Raw genomic sequence first — 13,710 nt, 5'->3', positions numbered from 1 at the left:
TGCCCTCTTTGTGCAGTGGAGGTTGGATTAGATCTTCTCTAAAGCCCTGTATACCTTTGCTATACTATGTTGCTGAATTCTGTGAGCAAGCCTGTAGTCCCGGGTGCCTAGCACAGTGCATAGCCTTGGGTAGGTTCTCACTATTGGTGGAATAGACTGAATGTCCACCAGACAGAACTATTGGCAGCAATTTAATTGGTATCCTCTCCTAGGTGACAAACCAACATTGCAACGCTTTCTAAAAGAGCAGGTGAGGCCTATTTGCCAAGCTGATTCAATTGTGGTTTATTTCCTGCGGTGAGTTTTAAAAAGGGGGATAGATAATCTGGTGAGATAGGGAGAGCAGAGCTCTAAATAGGAGCTCCCAGGAAAACGGGGAGGGCTGCAGGTCGGTAGCAGCAGGAGAAGGGGTGGGAGGCGGATGAGTTCATTAGGCCAGTAGTGGACACTGGACTCCCACTTAATCAAGGGCTGAGCACACTAAGCTGGTTGGCAAGGGGTGACATGGCCCTGACTGGAAGTCACATCTCACACTAACAGGAGAGTGGCAGGGAGAGGAGTGTAGTGTTCTCTCTCAAGCAGCCCAGATCAATACCCCCAGCAGAGACTTCCCTGGTGCCTATGATAAGTGACACAGGCACATTTAGACACTGGTTGCTTTAGCCGCAGAAGCCTTTTGGAAAGGGTGGGCAGCTGGGGGACAGGGGAGGGGCTGAAGAAGTCAGACTCCAGGTTACCTCTTGCCTGGAATCTCAGGGCCTGGGTTGGGTGGGAGAGGGTCCCTCTAGGCTCAGCAAAAATGAGGCTGGAAATGGAGGGAAGGAAGTAACTTCTTCGTCTCCCACACCATTTGAGAGTTCCGAGCAGCCTGGTGTCTCTGGTAGGTTTGCTTAGTGGGGAGTCAGAAAAACAGGCCCCCTCTCCGCTAATCCCCAGCATTATCCTGGCACGGTGGGGAAGATCCATGTTTAACTGAGTGATGCTTATCTCAACAGCTTCTCTAGGAAGGAAGGTAACTAAACAGAGATTTCATTTCGATGTAATAAAACTTGCATTAAACAAATACGCTGCATGCTCACACACGCCGCATGCCGCTGGTCTCCATCTCCTTCATAACTGTTAATCCCAAATAAGTACTTTCACTCCTGGCGAATATTTACTTAACATGCAATAACTGTCTTATTACGTTTAGCATATTAGATGCAACAAGAAAGCACTGAACGTGCATGGAAGAATAGTCTCCCTTCCCTTTCTCTATGAATAAATAAATTAATTATGAACCCGAATAAACAGGATAGTGATGATCAATTAGTATTTGACACGTAACCGTCTCCTTAAAGCTCATTAGTGGAGCATTTGAGAAGCTTAATTTAACATACAGTGTGCAGTTCCTTTCCTCCTGCTACCTGTGTGGAGTAACAACTCCTCCATCTTGTTTCCTGGGTGCTGGCACCTGTTCCAGCTGGTCGCTGCTACCCTGTGATCCATGCCCTGCACCCTCAATGAGCTGCAGAGTCAACTATTTATTGTGATGATGGCAGGGAGAGAAGAGGAGGCAGATAAGCCTCCCCCTCTCTGCTAATCAGGGCTCACTTGTTCCTCACTCATTGCCCTTGGACTCTGCGGGAGCGAACCTTGAGAAGAATAAGGGGAAGAAATCATCACAGGCTTGAAGATGGGGAAAAAGGAAATAGGAGAACACATGAAGGTCATGGGCAACACTGAAACATTCCTGGGCCTCTCCAGGAAAGGAGAAGTTCTTATCTGTCCCTGTGCAACTGTCCCTGTAGGAGGCTGACAATGGGCTAGGGCCTCTTCACACTGTATTTTCCCAGGATATTTTCATGGGTGCTCTAAAAGATAAGCTTTATTGTCAAGAACCTGGGAGAAGACCAACCAATGGGACCTGGAAGCTCACTGACTGTACAATGCTGAGCACCTGTGGTTGTTGGCTCTGAATGTCCCTGCATGGTAGAGCATGAGGAAGGGACCTGGTGCCGAGCTGCAGTGAGCACCAAGAGCTAGCCCAGGATGTCCTCCTGGACACTACAGCTGAGCTCTTTCCTAGCCCGGGGAGTGGGCGAGAGAGGGCTGTGGTCAGCAAGGGGCCATAGGCGAGGGTCTGGATGGGTAGATCTAAGAACTGACCTGGAGTGCGCTGATGGTGGGGACCCAACACAAGACAGGATCTCCTGCCATCCTCAGACTCTGCTACAGGGAGAGTCTTGGTATCTCCAGTTACAGACACTTAGGCTCAGAGATGCCAAGTGACTTATCTATAGCCACAGTTCCAGTAAGTCACAGAGCCCTGATTGAAATACAGGTGAATTTGACTCCAGAGTTCATGGACTTTTGACCACTTCATTCTATTGACCCAAGATTTAATGGGATTCTTTGGATGTCTTTCAGGGAGGGAATAGTACAGACCCAGCAGCCATGACAGAGGTGAGGTTTTTGACAGAGGGTAGTGGGGAAGACCCCGCTGGTCTCCTAGTGCTCTGAGACCTAACCACTTATCCCTGCTTTCTGGTTATGGATCCACCCGGGCAGTGGTGCACGTGAATTCTTCCTCTGGGCTCTGCAAGTTGGATGCTGGACTCCTCCCTGCGTCTCTGGTGGCTCCAGGGCTCCCTATGAATTATTAGGAGGTGCTAGCTAGAGATGTCTAAATTTTCTCCTTGTAAAATGAGGAGATGGACCAAACAACTGATGAGCTTTGAAGGTTTGACTCCTGGTTGACAGAGTGCTCTGGAGACACATCAGTGTCACCGATAAGCTTTCTAATGGTGGGTGTTGCAGATTCAAGGGGAGATCCTCTAGTCCTTCATACTTATTTTTCAGATGAGACATCTGAGGATCAGGGAGCAAAGTCACTTAGCTCATAAATATCTGAGTTAAGTCTTAACTTCTAGTCTCCTGGCACTAGCCCAGTGCCCTCACTCCTATACCACCCCACCTCTCACAGGCTGGTGTGATTGGTGCCTGCTCTCTGGAGTGGGATGCACACGCATCTCACATCATCCGATCAGGTCTGAGTTCACAGGTATGTAGAGCAGGTGAGAGGGAGGGTGGTCTGAGGACCTGAGCTTAGTCTGCCTCACGCAAAGCCTCTGTCCCAGGAGAGGCCGATCGGTGTGCCCTCAACCTGCGTCCATTGCTCAGAAAACGTCCTGTGACTGAACTATCTGGCTCCTCCTCAGACCTGTGGGGTGCTGATTGCAGGACTAAGCGGGGCCCTTTAACCAACATTAACCTAATTGCTGAATGATAGATGGCACGGCACAAGCATATGGTGAATCATTACCGTGCCCGCTAATCCTGCCCGCACCCGGGACTCTGCACCGAGCCCGTTTAGCCAAATTCATCTCTTGCAGACATCTGTAACGATTGTGCCTGCTGCTCACTGCCCGGGATGGAGGCTTTAATGATGTTAACAAACTCTGAAACCTCGAGAGTGGTAATGAGTCTGGCACGGCTGGAAACCAGGGTTGTATCCAGCAAGGCACCGGGTGTGCTCGCTGCCTCCTGCCTGTCCCAGGCCCAAGGAGAGGAGGGCAATAGTTTTGTAGGGTCACCACCAGTCTTGGCATGGGATCTTAGTGACCATTCACCCACTAAGGCTCCTTTCACATCTTCACTTCTGGTTGCTCTTGGCACTTTCTCCCTCCTGGCCCTGGGCGAATGCAGTACATCTGATTTCATAAACAGAACTAAACTTCCTTACATTTGTATAGCACATTAGGCTGATGAAGGTCAGAGAGACTGGACAGCTTGTTAAGGTCTCAGGGCTGGTCAGTATAGCAGCTGGGGCTAAAACGCAGTTTAATTCCACATCTCAATAGATCCTGAGGTCCAGCTGCCCAAGAATTTGCACTCCTCAGCTGAAATTCTGACCCCTCCTATCCCTCCAACAAGTTGGAGACTGGTCTGTGTCCAGAGACCCAAGGCAGGTCCTTGTGGCTGGGGTGGATTTGGGGTCAGAATGACTGAGCGCCTAGTGCAGTCTGGCAGGATGCTTGGCTCTGTGGAGACTGTCTGGCTGTGAGGGCCTCTGCAGGCTGTCCTGGCTCCTCCCTGGCATCTCTCACCAGCTCTGTTATTTTCCTTGTCCCCCTCCTTCATCTCTTTCCTGAAGACCCAGCATTTCCTCCAAGTCTCATCCCTTGCCAGGATAATGTTGTCATGAAGGACTGGACCTGAAGGATTGAAGGGACCAGGTCAATTCTTTTACTTCCGTGTCTGTGGTCAGTAGCCATCACATAGCACCCAGAGTCTAGGGTTTCACCCCTTCTGCCTCTGACATTTCTCTGGACCACACTGAAAATTATAGTTCCTTGAGTCTCAAAGCCACAGGCTGATGAATCATGGAATATTCAGGCCACTTTTGTCCAGGAGTCTGGTCCACAGCTTCTATGGAAGGAAAGCACCCTGGACTAGGGGTCAGGAGACTCGAGCTCAAATTCTGCCTTCACTCCTTGTGCTCCTAGTGAGCTGGGGAAAGTCATTTCACTTATCTCTGTCTTTCACTCTCTCTTGCTTTGCAAAATGGCAATGACAATAATTTCCCCGTCAGGGTCCTGAACAATTAAAAATGAGATCATGGGGTGAGGAGGGGGCAGAGGGAAGGAAAGATAATAGAATGAGACAAACATCATAATAGAATGAGACAAACCTAGGTACATGTATGATTACACAAATGGTGTGACTCTACTTTGTGTACAACCAGAAAAATGAAAGTAGTACCCCATTGGTGTATAATGAACCAAAAAATAACTAAAAATATTGAGATAATGAATGAGAAAACATTCTGTTAACTGAAACATGTGATGAAAGAAAGATAAAGTAGTGAGATTTTTTGGGTCGCTATTGAAGGTTGGCTCTCAGGGGCCAAAGGGGAGGACCTGAGGCTGCAGCAGGGTGAGGCTAAGGGAGGGAAGCCCCTGTCCCAAACTCAAGCTCTTGTTATGCTCCAAGTAATACATGCGAAGCTGCATCCTCAGTGGGACCAGGGAGGCCTGACCCAACTTTGCATGACAAATCATGCAGAATGATCTGATGGCTCCCGCCCTTCTTCCTGTGGAGGGATAGCTTTCCTCCTGCCATCCTCTCATCCCCAGCTTCTTGCCCACCTCCTGCCCACCAACTCACAGCGGCCGCCACTGCCAAATGAACACCCCAAATTGGAACATATGTCACTCCTGGAGCCCCGGTCGCCTGTCCGCCACTACATGCCTATTTTCTAATTTCCAGCTGGCATTTCCCTTAGTGAAATAAATGAATTTGCTCCGGCGGAGGCCCTGCTCGGATTAAGCTGCTGTCAGAGCCCCATGCACCAAACAAATTGTTGCCCGCAGCACACCGTACAGGGTGCATTCCAATGGGGGCTGGCAGGAGGGGTCTGGGGAGGCCAAGGAGGAGCCCGAGCTTGTCGGGAAACTGGCTCAGTCATGCCAGCGGGCAGGCACAGACTGAATGAAGGGAGGATTGGTGCTGGGAGTCCGAATGCCGGAAGAGCCAGGGAAGAGGAAATCAAACAACACCAGGCCTTCCGGGGGTGGAGGTGGGTAGAGTGCCCTGGGAGGGGTTCTGGGGCAGGTTGCCTGGCAGAAGGGGCCATGGGAGATGGATCCTGAAAAAGCTCCAGAGAAGGAAGAGGGAGAGTCTCCATCCTGAAGTGTTGATAGGAAATAGGCCAGCCAGGGCAGACTCACTGCTCAGCGATGATGTATTCCCCTGGGAGGGGTGTGCAGGGCACCCCAGCCACCTGCACGTGGTGAGCGATCTCAGAGAAGTCCAGGCCCAAGTTCACGCCATGGATGGTCACTCGAGTTCCTCCTTCGGGTGGTCCTGATACTGTCAAGATCTGCAGGAGGGAATTGGGATCAGTTAGCCTGGTCAGTCACAGGAATGGAGCAACAGCCCTTTCCCCTTCCCCTAGGCTGGTGGGGGGTGATATACTATTTAAGGACTTTGACAGACACCTGGACTCTGGGTGAACTTTGTCTTTTACACTTTTAAGTTTATCTAGTATCCTGACATCATCTTCTTGCTTTGCCCGATTTTCTTGGTTAAGAAACCATTCAACTATTTATTTAAAAAAAAAAAAGAATTCTGAACTCAAGGCAGAAAATAATTGTTTGAGATGTATCTCGAATGCACGAGTTGCCTGATTGTGATCAAGTCACATAATCTCTTTGAACTTCAATTCTTAGTTGCGAAGAGAGTATTATCACATCTACCAACCTTGCAGGGAGCTTGGGAACCCCAAACACAAGGTGTGCTGGGAGCATTTTATAAACCAGAAGGGTTTTGTGACTTTGACAGTGTTATTATTGCCACTTCTGTGTGCTGGACCCTGTGGGGGGTACAGTGATGAATACCACAGCAAATTTGCCCTCAGGAAACTTACAGTCAGGGAGGATAAGATAACAAAGGCCCATAAATAACACTGATTCAGGGTCTGCTGTGATAAGATAGATAGAGAGGGAATGAGGTGGGAGCTCAGAAAGGGACGAGATTAGGTAGGGCTGCGGGGAAGCATCGAAGACCTGGTGTGCGTTTGCCATTGTTCTGAGAAAAAAATCCTATGACGCCTGTTAGGACCAAGAAGAAATAACTTTAGGATTTTCCAAATCTTTGCTGTCTTCCTGTTAGCAAGGGTCATTTATTCATTCCCTAACTCTGTCACCAAACGCTGAATGTCTCATTTTGCTTTGACCCAATAGGAAAAGTAATGGCAGAATCCATTTCTCCCAAGGGATAAACTTCTGTCTGGGAAGAGATCAGGCTCTTGGAAAAATGCAGTTCTTTTGAGACCCATCGAATCCCAGTGAATAAATTCATGCTTTGTGGTCCATAGTTACCTGAAGGAGGAAGAAATTAGAACTGACCTCAATTTCAGAACTGTAAGGGATTGCAGGGTATCATATTCTAAGATCTTTATTTTATACTGCGAAGGATGAGACCAGGAGAAGTTAGGGATGCAACGAAGGCCTCAAGCATCGTGTTCACACAGTCATATAAAAAAATAAATCCAGTGTTCTTTTCATTGCATCATAAGAAAGCAAGATATTAGGGGGAGGGGAAGAGGGAAAGGAGCTTTTTCAAGACCAATAGACCTCTGGGATCCCCAGTTGCACCTCTGGGCACAGCCACAGCTCTTGTGTCCTTGGACGGGCTCCCACTTAACCCTGTATGTGGGTACAGTGTCTGGTGGGGCAGCTGAGTCAGTGCCCTGGGGCCAAGATAATAGGTAGGTATCGGGGTGGCAATGTTTATTGAAGCCTTCCTACCTCTCCTGGCTTTCCAAAGGGATGCTCCCCACTTCCTGCAGTGGGAAACTTCTCAGCCACATATCCCCAGGTTACAGGGATCAGGGAAGGGAAGATGGGGATATGGATAGGGGACAGGCCTCCTTCCCTGATTGCTGGTTGATGTGCGGTTCAGCCTCTGGGCTCTCAGGAGGTTGGCTGTGGAGTTAGGACTTGAACTCAGCCTTCCTGACCTCTTCTCCTCCTCTGCAGGTCTTAGATGGTGCTGTCTCCTCCCTGACTTGCCAGGAAAGCCCTGAACATGTTCATCTGGGAGCAGGTTTTACCCAAGTCACCTTGTCTGTGCTCTGATTTCCTTTTCTTGGAATAAAATATTCCACCTTATGAATAAAACTAAGCAAGAAACATGAAATGAATTGCAGGAGATGTAGCCAAGGGGACTCAGAGGCATCTCTGTGTGCTGGGGGTTAGGGTGGGAGAAAGAAGAACATCTTGGAAAGGAAAGAGTTGGCATGAGGAACTGGAAGTCCCTGTAGTTCTTCTTTCCCTGGGGACTCTAAAAATATCCAACAGTGATACATTCTGGCTGCTCCACTCTCCTTGGCAGCTTCCTCAGGGATCTGAGACTCCTGGGTCCTGGGTGATGGACCCCAGTCAATGAGAACAGGGAAGGGCTGCTTCCACTCCCCTGTGGCAGAGCACCAGTAGGAGAGAATTGGCTCTTAGCTCCTGGTTCTCTTTGATCCACTTGAACTGAGTTTCGGTAGCCCCTCCATCTCCTCCCTCAGCCACCTGGATGACATGAACCCACCTAGCCAAGGGAACTGACAAAAGTGTGGCAATTGGTTCCTCTCTCCATCCTCCACTTTTATTTTTAAAAACACATTCTTTTGCTTGCTGCAGTTAATTACAACCTTTCAGAAAAACTGTGAAATGAAATCTTTCTGGAAAACCTAAAAATATTTTTGTCTTGCAGGTAGCATGTGGGGGATTGCATTGTAGATTCACAGTGGCACTGGCAGGTTCAATAGGACAGCTTCCTTTTCCTGGTAAGTCACTGCAGTCTTTCCTTCCAACATCCAAGGGGCATGGTCAGACACGGTTTCCGGTGCTGGACTGCAGTAGAGTCAGTTTATTGGCACAGAAATGCACAGAAGCACTAGTTACCATATATTGCTTAGAGGAAGAAGACCCCTGACCCCATTTGCAAATTATTGACAAGTATGATCTTGGCATGAAGGTACATGTTACCGAGATGAGGTGTTCCAGCCCATCCTGCTGGATTCCAACTAGGAGAAACATTATCCTCTGGGGTCATTATACCAGGTCCTTAAGGTTAGGAAAGTGTCTGGGGAAGTTGGGGTCTTCATGAAAGTCTTCTTTCCAGGTTCTGCCCTATGCTGCAACCACCTGGGACAGGTGACAAGGGAGTTTGAAGGCAAGGGAAGCATCTAAGCGGCTACCCTGCCTGGAGACTTACAAGGGATACGGAGCTTGTAGTTTCCTTGCTTAAAGCAAAATCGTGTAAAAAATCTGGATTTCCAAAACATAGATGAGGTGGTGATTATTTGATTTGCAAGAGGATTCCCAAGGTCTCCATTAGTGATGTCTTCCAAATCTATATCGTTGGCTCCGACCTCTCTCCTGAGCTCCACAGTCATATATCCAATCGTTACTGGACATCTCTACTTTCATATGGATGTCCCTCAGGCACCTCAAATTTCACCATGTCTAAAAATGAACTCTTAATTTTTCTTCTTCCCAACCCCAACCCAATTATCCTCCCAGATTCTCTTTCAAGGTTAATGGAATTACTGTGTACCAAGCCAGGAATCTTGTAAGCTTCTTCAACTGTCCCTTTGCCTCACTTACCACATATACCAGAGTAGGTGTTAAGTAGGGCTCCATCGTCTCTCACCCAATCTAACCACAGGGTCTCCAAGCTTCTCCTTGTAAATCTCACTTCCTCTGGTTGCCAGGAGGAACACATACATACTTGATCAGGTGACTAAGTGCTTGCTCCAAGAACCCTCCATGGCTCTGACCATGGCCAAGGCAAAGTCCCTAATTTCCTGGCCTGGCCTTTGTGGTCCTTCAGATTCTGGCCTCCTTCACTTTGCCAGCCACATCTTCCATTCTGTCATATGTCCTTCATGTCCTTCCAGATATCAGTGACTCCTGTACATACAATGCACTTAAATCTCTGTGTCTTTGCATGTATTGTTTGCATTTCCTCAACTCTACAATCAGAGAGGATCAAGGTAGAAGTCTGTGCTCAGAGTGCAAAGGAAGAGAGGGAGGTATCCTACTGAAGATAGCCCCTCACCTAAGGCCCTCCAGGGGGCTGTGAATGAGGCTAAGGACTGTGTCTGTGTGGTGACCTGGGGTAGCAAGACCTGGCATACTGCTATACTCCTTTCTTAGAATTGAATATCTAGAGCACGGCCACAAAGGAGAGTTGTGGTGGGAAAGCACTTTCCCAGAAAGGGAGGGAAGAGGACATTTCAGGACAAACCACCTCAGACCAGGCAGCTGCAGGGTCTCCAGCTCTTCTCCACAATAAGACTCTGCCCTGGGATTTTTTTTTTTTTTTTTTTTTTTTTTTTTTTTTTTTTTTTTTTTTTTTAAGCAGCATTAGATTGCAGGTCATGAGGGGCTGCATTCCACAAAACTCAGTTCTCTTAGAACCAGACCTGACCTTTCTACATGGGTCTATAATGAGGTAAAAAGGTTGAGTCTCCAGCAATGGCTCACAGAACTCCAGTGAAGGTCTTCCAGATCTGAAAAGATCCCAGAGAGCTGTAGGGAAGGGCAAGAGGTGAGGGCAAGAGGGATGGTGGAGTTCTGTAGAGTCCCCCATCCGTAGAAAATAAACGAAAATAAGGCTGGGATGTCAGGTAGGTCCATGTCACTTGGTTCCCAATTGCAGATGGCCCCTGTGTTGCTGGCTACCCTAGGGAGGGAAGAGAGACCATCTGATGTTCAGGTAGTGTCCGCAGCAGGAAGACAGTGACCTCTGCAGTCAGGTAGACCTGAATGTGAATAGCAGCTCTGATACTTATGAGCTATTGTGACCTTGAATCTAATGTCCTCATCTGGAAACAGATAATACTGCTTGCCTCACAGGGGTGGTGTGAGGATTAAGTGAGATAACATTTGGAAATTCCCTAGTATGTTGGTTTTGAGAGCAGGTCTTGATGACTGCTAATTTCCTCCTGTATTTCCCTGCACCTATGACCTCCTAGAGAAGAAAAACACAGGATGCTGGAATCAGTGGGGAGCTTAGAGGTGATGAAGATCTTCCTACTGATCTGGAAGGTGAATGCATGGATCAGGGAATTCATGGCAGAGATATGCTGGGGTGATCCGGGGTGGAAAGAGCTGTTCGCTGCTGATTGGAGAATGTCTGGGAGTTTCTTGCAGCCCAAGCTTAAGTAGGGATTGGGGGAGGCCAAGGGTAAGGTCTTGGCTTTGGTGGTTCTGAGCCCCACATGGAAAGACATTCTGAGCCAGATATCACCCTTTTCCCATGATAAATTTGAAAGGACACTGACCCTGTCCAAAAGGGTGTTCATTCTTTCCTGCCTTCCTGCTTACCATTTCTTCTTTCCCTGATCATTAACCATTGTGGTGTTTGTGCAGCATTTCACCATGTAAGCAATGACTTCTTTCAGGAAAGTGATTCTGATTGAGATACCCCAATCCCACACGCGTGATTTAAGTGTGTGTGTGTGTGTGTGTGTGTGTGTGTGTGTGTGTAGTCGGGAGCAGTGGAAAGAAGGGAAAAGGAGATGAAAAGAAGATCTTTAGCTATTGATTAATTTCAGCCTCATGCTTATCAACACATGTTGTACTGAGGTCCAAGTGAGATCTAGAAGTGCCAGCAGAGAACAGCCCAGAAGCAGCTGCTATGTCTGGGTTGGGGTGAAGGTTGTTGCTGAGGCTCTGCTCTGTGTTCTATGCTGATGCCACCTCTGTGCCCCTTTACTGTCTACCTGGGTGGCTCTCCAGACTCTGGCTCAGTCTTCTGATGTGTGCTACTTGGAGAGCTTAGCAGCCCCCACATTTACAGGGTGTGCAGCCCATGTACATTTGACATGTAGATCTCTCTGCTGGCCAGCATGACAAATGCTGCCCCTCCTGCCCAGCTCTGCTCAAAAGATGCCTGCATGAGACCTTCCCTCACTCCCACTGGCAGATGTTGCAACCCCACCTCCTCAGCTCCTACTGGCCTTTATGAACACCTCTAAGACAGCCATTGCCACATAAACTGTAACTGCTCATTGCCTGGAACTATCCTGGGACAGGGACTATTTTGCTTTTCTTAGCAATCTAATACGTAGCACACTGTCTGGCATAGAGCAACCATCAGTCAATATTCCCCATATTCCCAATTCTCTGTTACTGGGGAACACTGGTCTCAATCAGATTCTAGAACAAACTGCATTCTTTCATGATGCGTGGAAGAGTAGAGGTGTTGCTTGGGAGTAATGAAGTATTTGAACTTTGCAATCACTAGGAAGTTTTGCCTGCAATCTCCCTTGCTTTAATTTAAGCCAACTTCGGGTTTGATTTCTTATCAAATGGAGGACTGAACAGCTGCCTCCTCATTACACATCTTTCAAATACTGAAGACAGCAATTAAGTTACCCTTGGCCTTTGCTTTTGCAGTTCTGTTAGCCTTTCCTCTGAAGATATTATTTTCTAAACCCTTTGATCATTTTGGATGCTTTTCTCTGGACTCTTGAATTTCCAGGCATTCTGGGTGTAGTGACCCAAACCAGGCTGGTGGGTTGAGCAAGTGCCTGATTGATTAATGTGCACTACGGAAAGCCTGTGAAGATGGTTTCTCTCTGCTTGTCACACACACATCATTAACCAGGCTGGGCAAAACCCAGTGGAGGGTAAACCCTTGGTACCTTTCCTATGTTTTGATTTGGTTTTCTCCCAAAGGCACCTTTCACTTAGTTTTCTCTTCCCTAAAGAAACCTGTATTTGCATTTTAATGGGATTTTAAGTTGCCTTATTGTCTTGCCTTAAGGGTATTGGCATTTTGGTTGTAGAATAAAAAGTTTGTCTATTTTTTGCCGAATGCAGAAGGAAAGTATAGAGAACAGTTTAGGGCTCATTCTAGCAGCTCAAAATCCTGTCCCAGAAACAGTCCCAGACCCCTGCCTACACATAAAGGAGGCCAGTCCAAGTCCTGGCTACGCATTTGCTGATTGGCTCATCTTAGGCCAGGAAGATTAGGCCAATAGGAAGTGGGAGCAGGCTGGCATGCGTAGGCCACGTACATGGGCTGATGGTAGAGGGCTCAATGGGAGATCACTGTCTCTTGCTGAGACCCTCTTAAAGCTTCCAGGAACCCCTGGTTTGGGGAGCCACTTCTCCGCCTGCTCAGACCCTACCTTAACAGCAGCACAGGCCGACTGAGCCCTGGCTAGTGCCCGTGGGGTACCCAGGCCAAATCCGCATTCCTGCCAGACTCTGTCATGTTTATTTTCCTCCGTGGGTGCCGTGACCTGGAAAGCAGCCGCCGTGATGCTGCATCCACCTCGTTCTTGCAGCCACTAATTGAACAGTTCGGCGGGAACTGTGCCACAAAGCCGCCCAAGGGCGAGAGCAGATGCAGCCGATTAATTACAGCTGGGGAGATTCGAAGGGCTGCACCGGGGAGCAGGGCAGGAGGCGCTGGGAGCCCAGGGGCTTGGCAGCCTGCTCAGAGCGTGCTGGGCTCACTGCACAGGGATGGCCGGCCGCTCCTGGGTTCAGACTCAGGCGGGGACTCAGGCAGAGCCTTAGAGGGGCAGAGTCGGGGCCTCCTTCAGAGAAGGGCCTTGAAGGGTCAGAGGAACTTGGTGAGAGCTTCACAAAGCTCAGCTCGCATACCAGAGACCAGTCTTCCTCGGGGTGTCTCGGGACCCACAGTGATAGTGGGAGAGACGATGGTCATAGGACGTTGATTCCAGTTTATTGAAGAGCTTTCTGATAATGAGGCCTATCTTTTATTTTTCCATTTATTAAATATTCATAATGAATCAGGAATTGGGCTGGGGGCTTTATCTATTGGATCCCACTTAGAGCTCAAAACACGTTATGCAAGCAGCACTAATATCATCCTCATCTCAACCATGGGGGACTGGGTCCCAGGGAGGTTCAGGCTGCACACTGGGTGGCAGATGCAGCCAGGTCTTTCCAACCTGTGCTTTTAGCCTCCACGGAGCTCTGTCTGAACTGACCGTCCTCCTATTATGGGAGAGGGAACATGTCACCGGTCACCAGCCCTCATGCCCCAGCCTGCTTGTCGTCTCCCTCTGCTCAGCTTCTGACCCCTTTCCCTTGGTTAAGGTCATAGCTCATGCTTTCTGAGGAGCCCTGGAGTTGGCTTTGTTGGTCACCATCTTTTCTCCTGCCACCTCTTGGAGCTTCTGTGTCCATC

At 48.6% G+C, this 13,710-nt stretch overlaps 1 protein-coding gene across 1 annotated transcript in view; it reads right to left on the bottom strand.

The window, feature by feature from the left end:
- The window catches only part of Plxna2 (plexin A2), a 210,775-nt gene that overhangs the window by 32,445 nt on the left and 164,620 nt on the right, over positions 1-13,710 (bottom strand). Inside the window, 1 exon segment of the mRNA XM_047520205.1 lies at positions 5,712-5,863. Within this exon segment, the coding sequence (XP_047376161.1) occupies positions 5,712-5,863 (152 nt within the window).

The sequence above is a fragment of the Sciurus carolinensis genome, chromosome 12, assembly GCF_902686445.1.
Source record: "Sciurus carolinensis chromosome 12, mSciCar1.2, whole genome shotgun sequence".
NCBI lineage: Eukaryota > Metazoa > Chordata > Mammalia > Rodentia > Sciuridae > Sciurus > Sciurus carolinensis.
The sequence above is the reverse complement of the archived record's forward strand: the minus strand, read 5'-3'. Positions and strand labels throughout refer to the sequence as shown.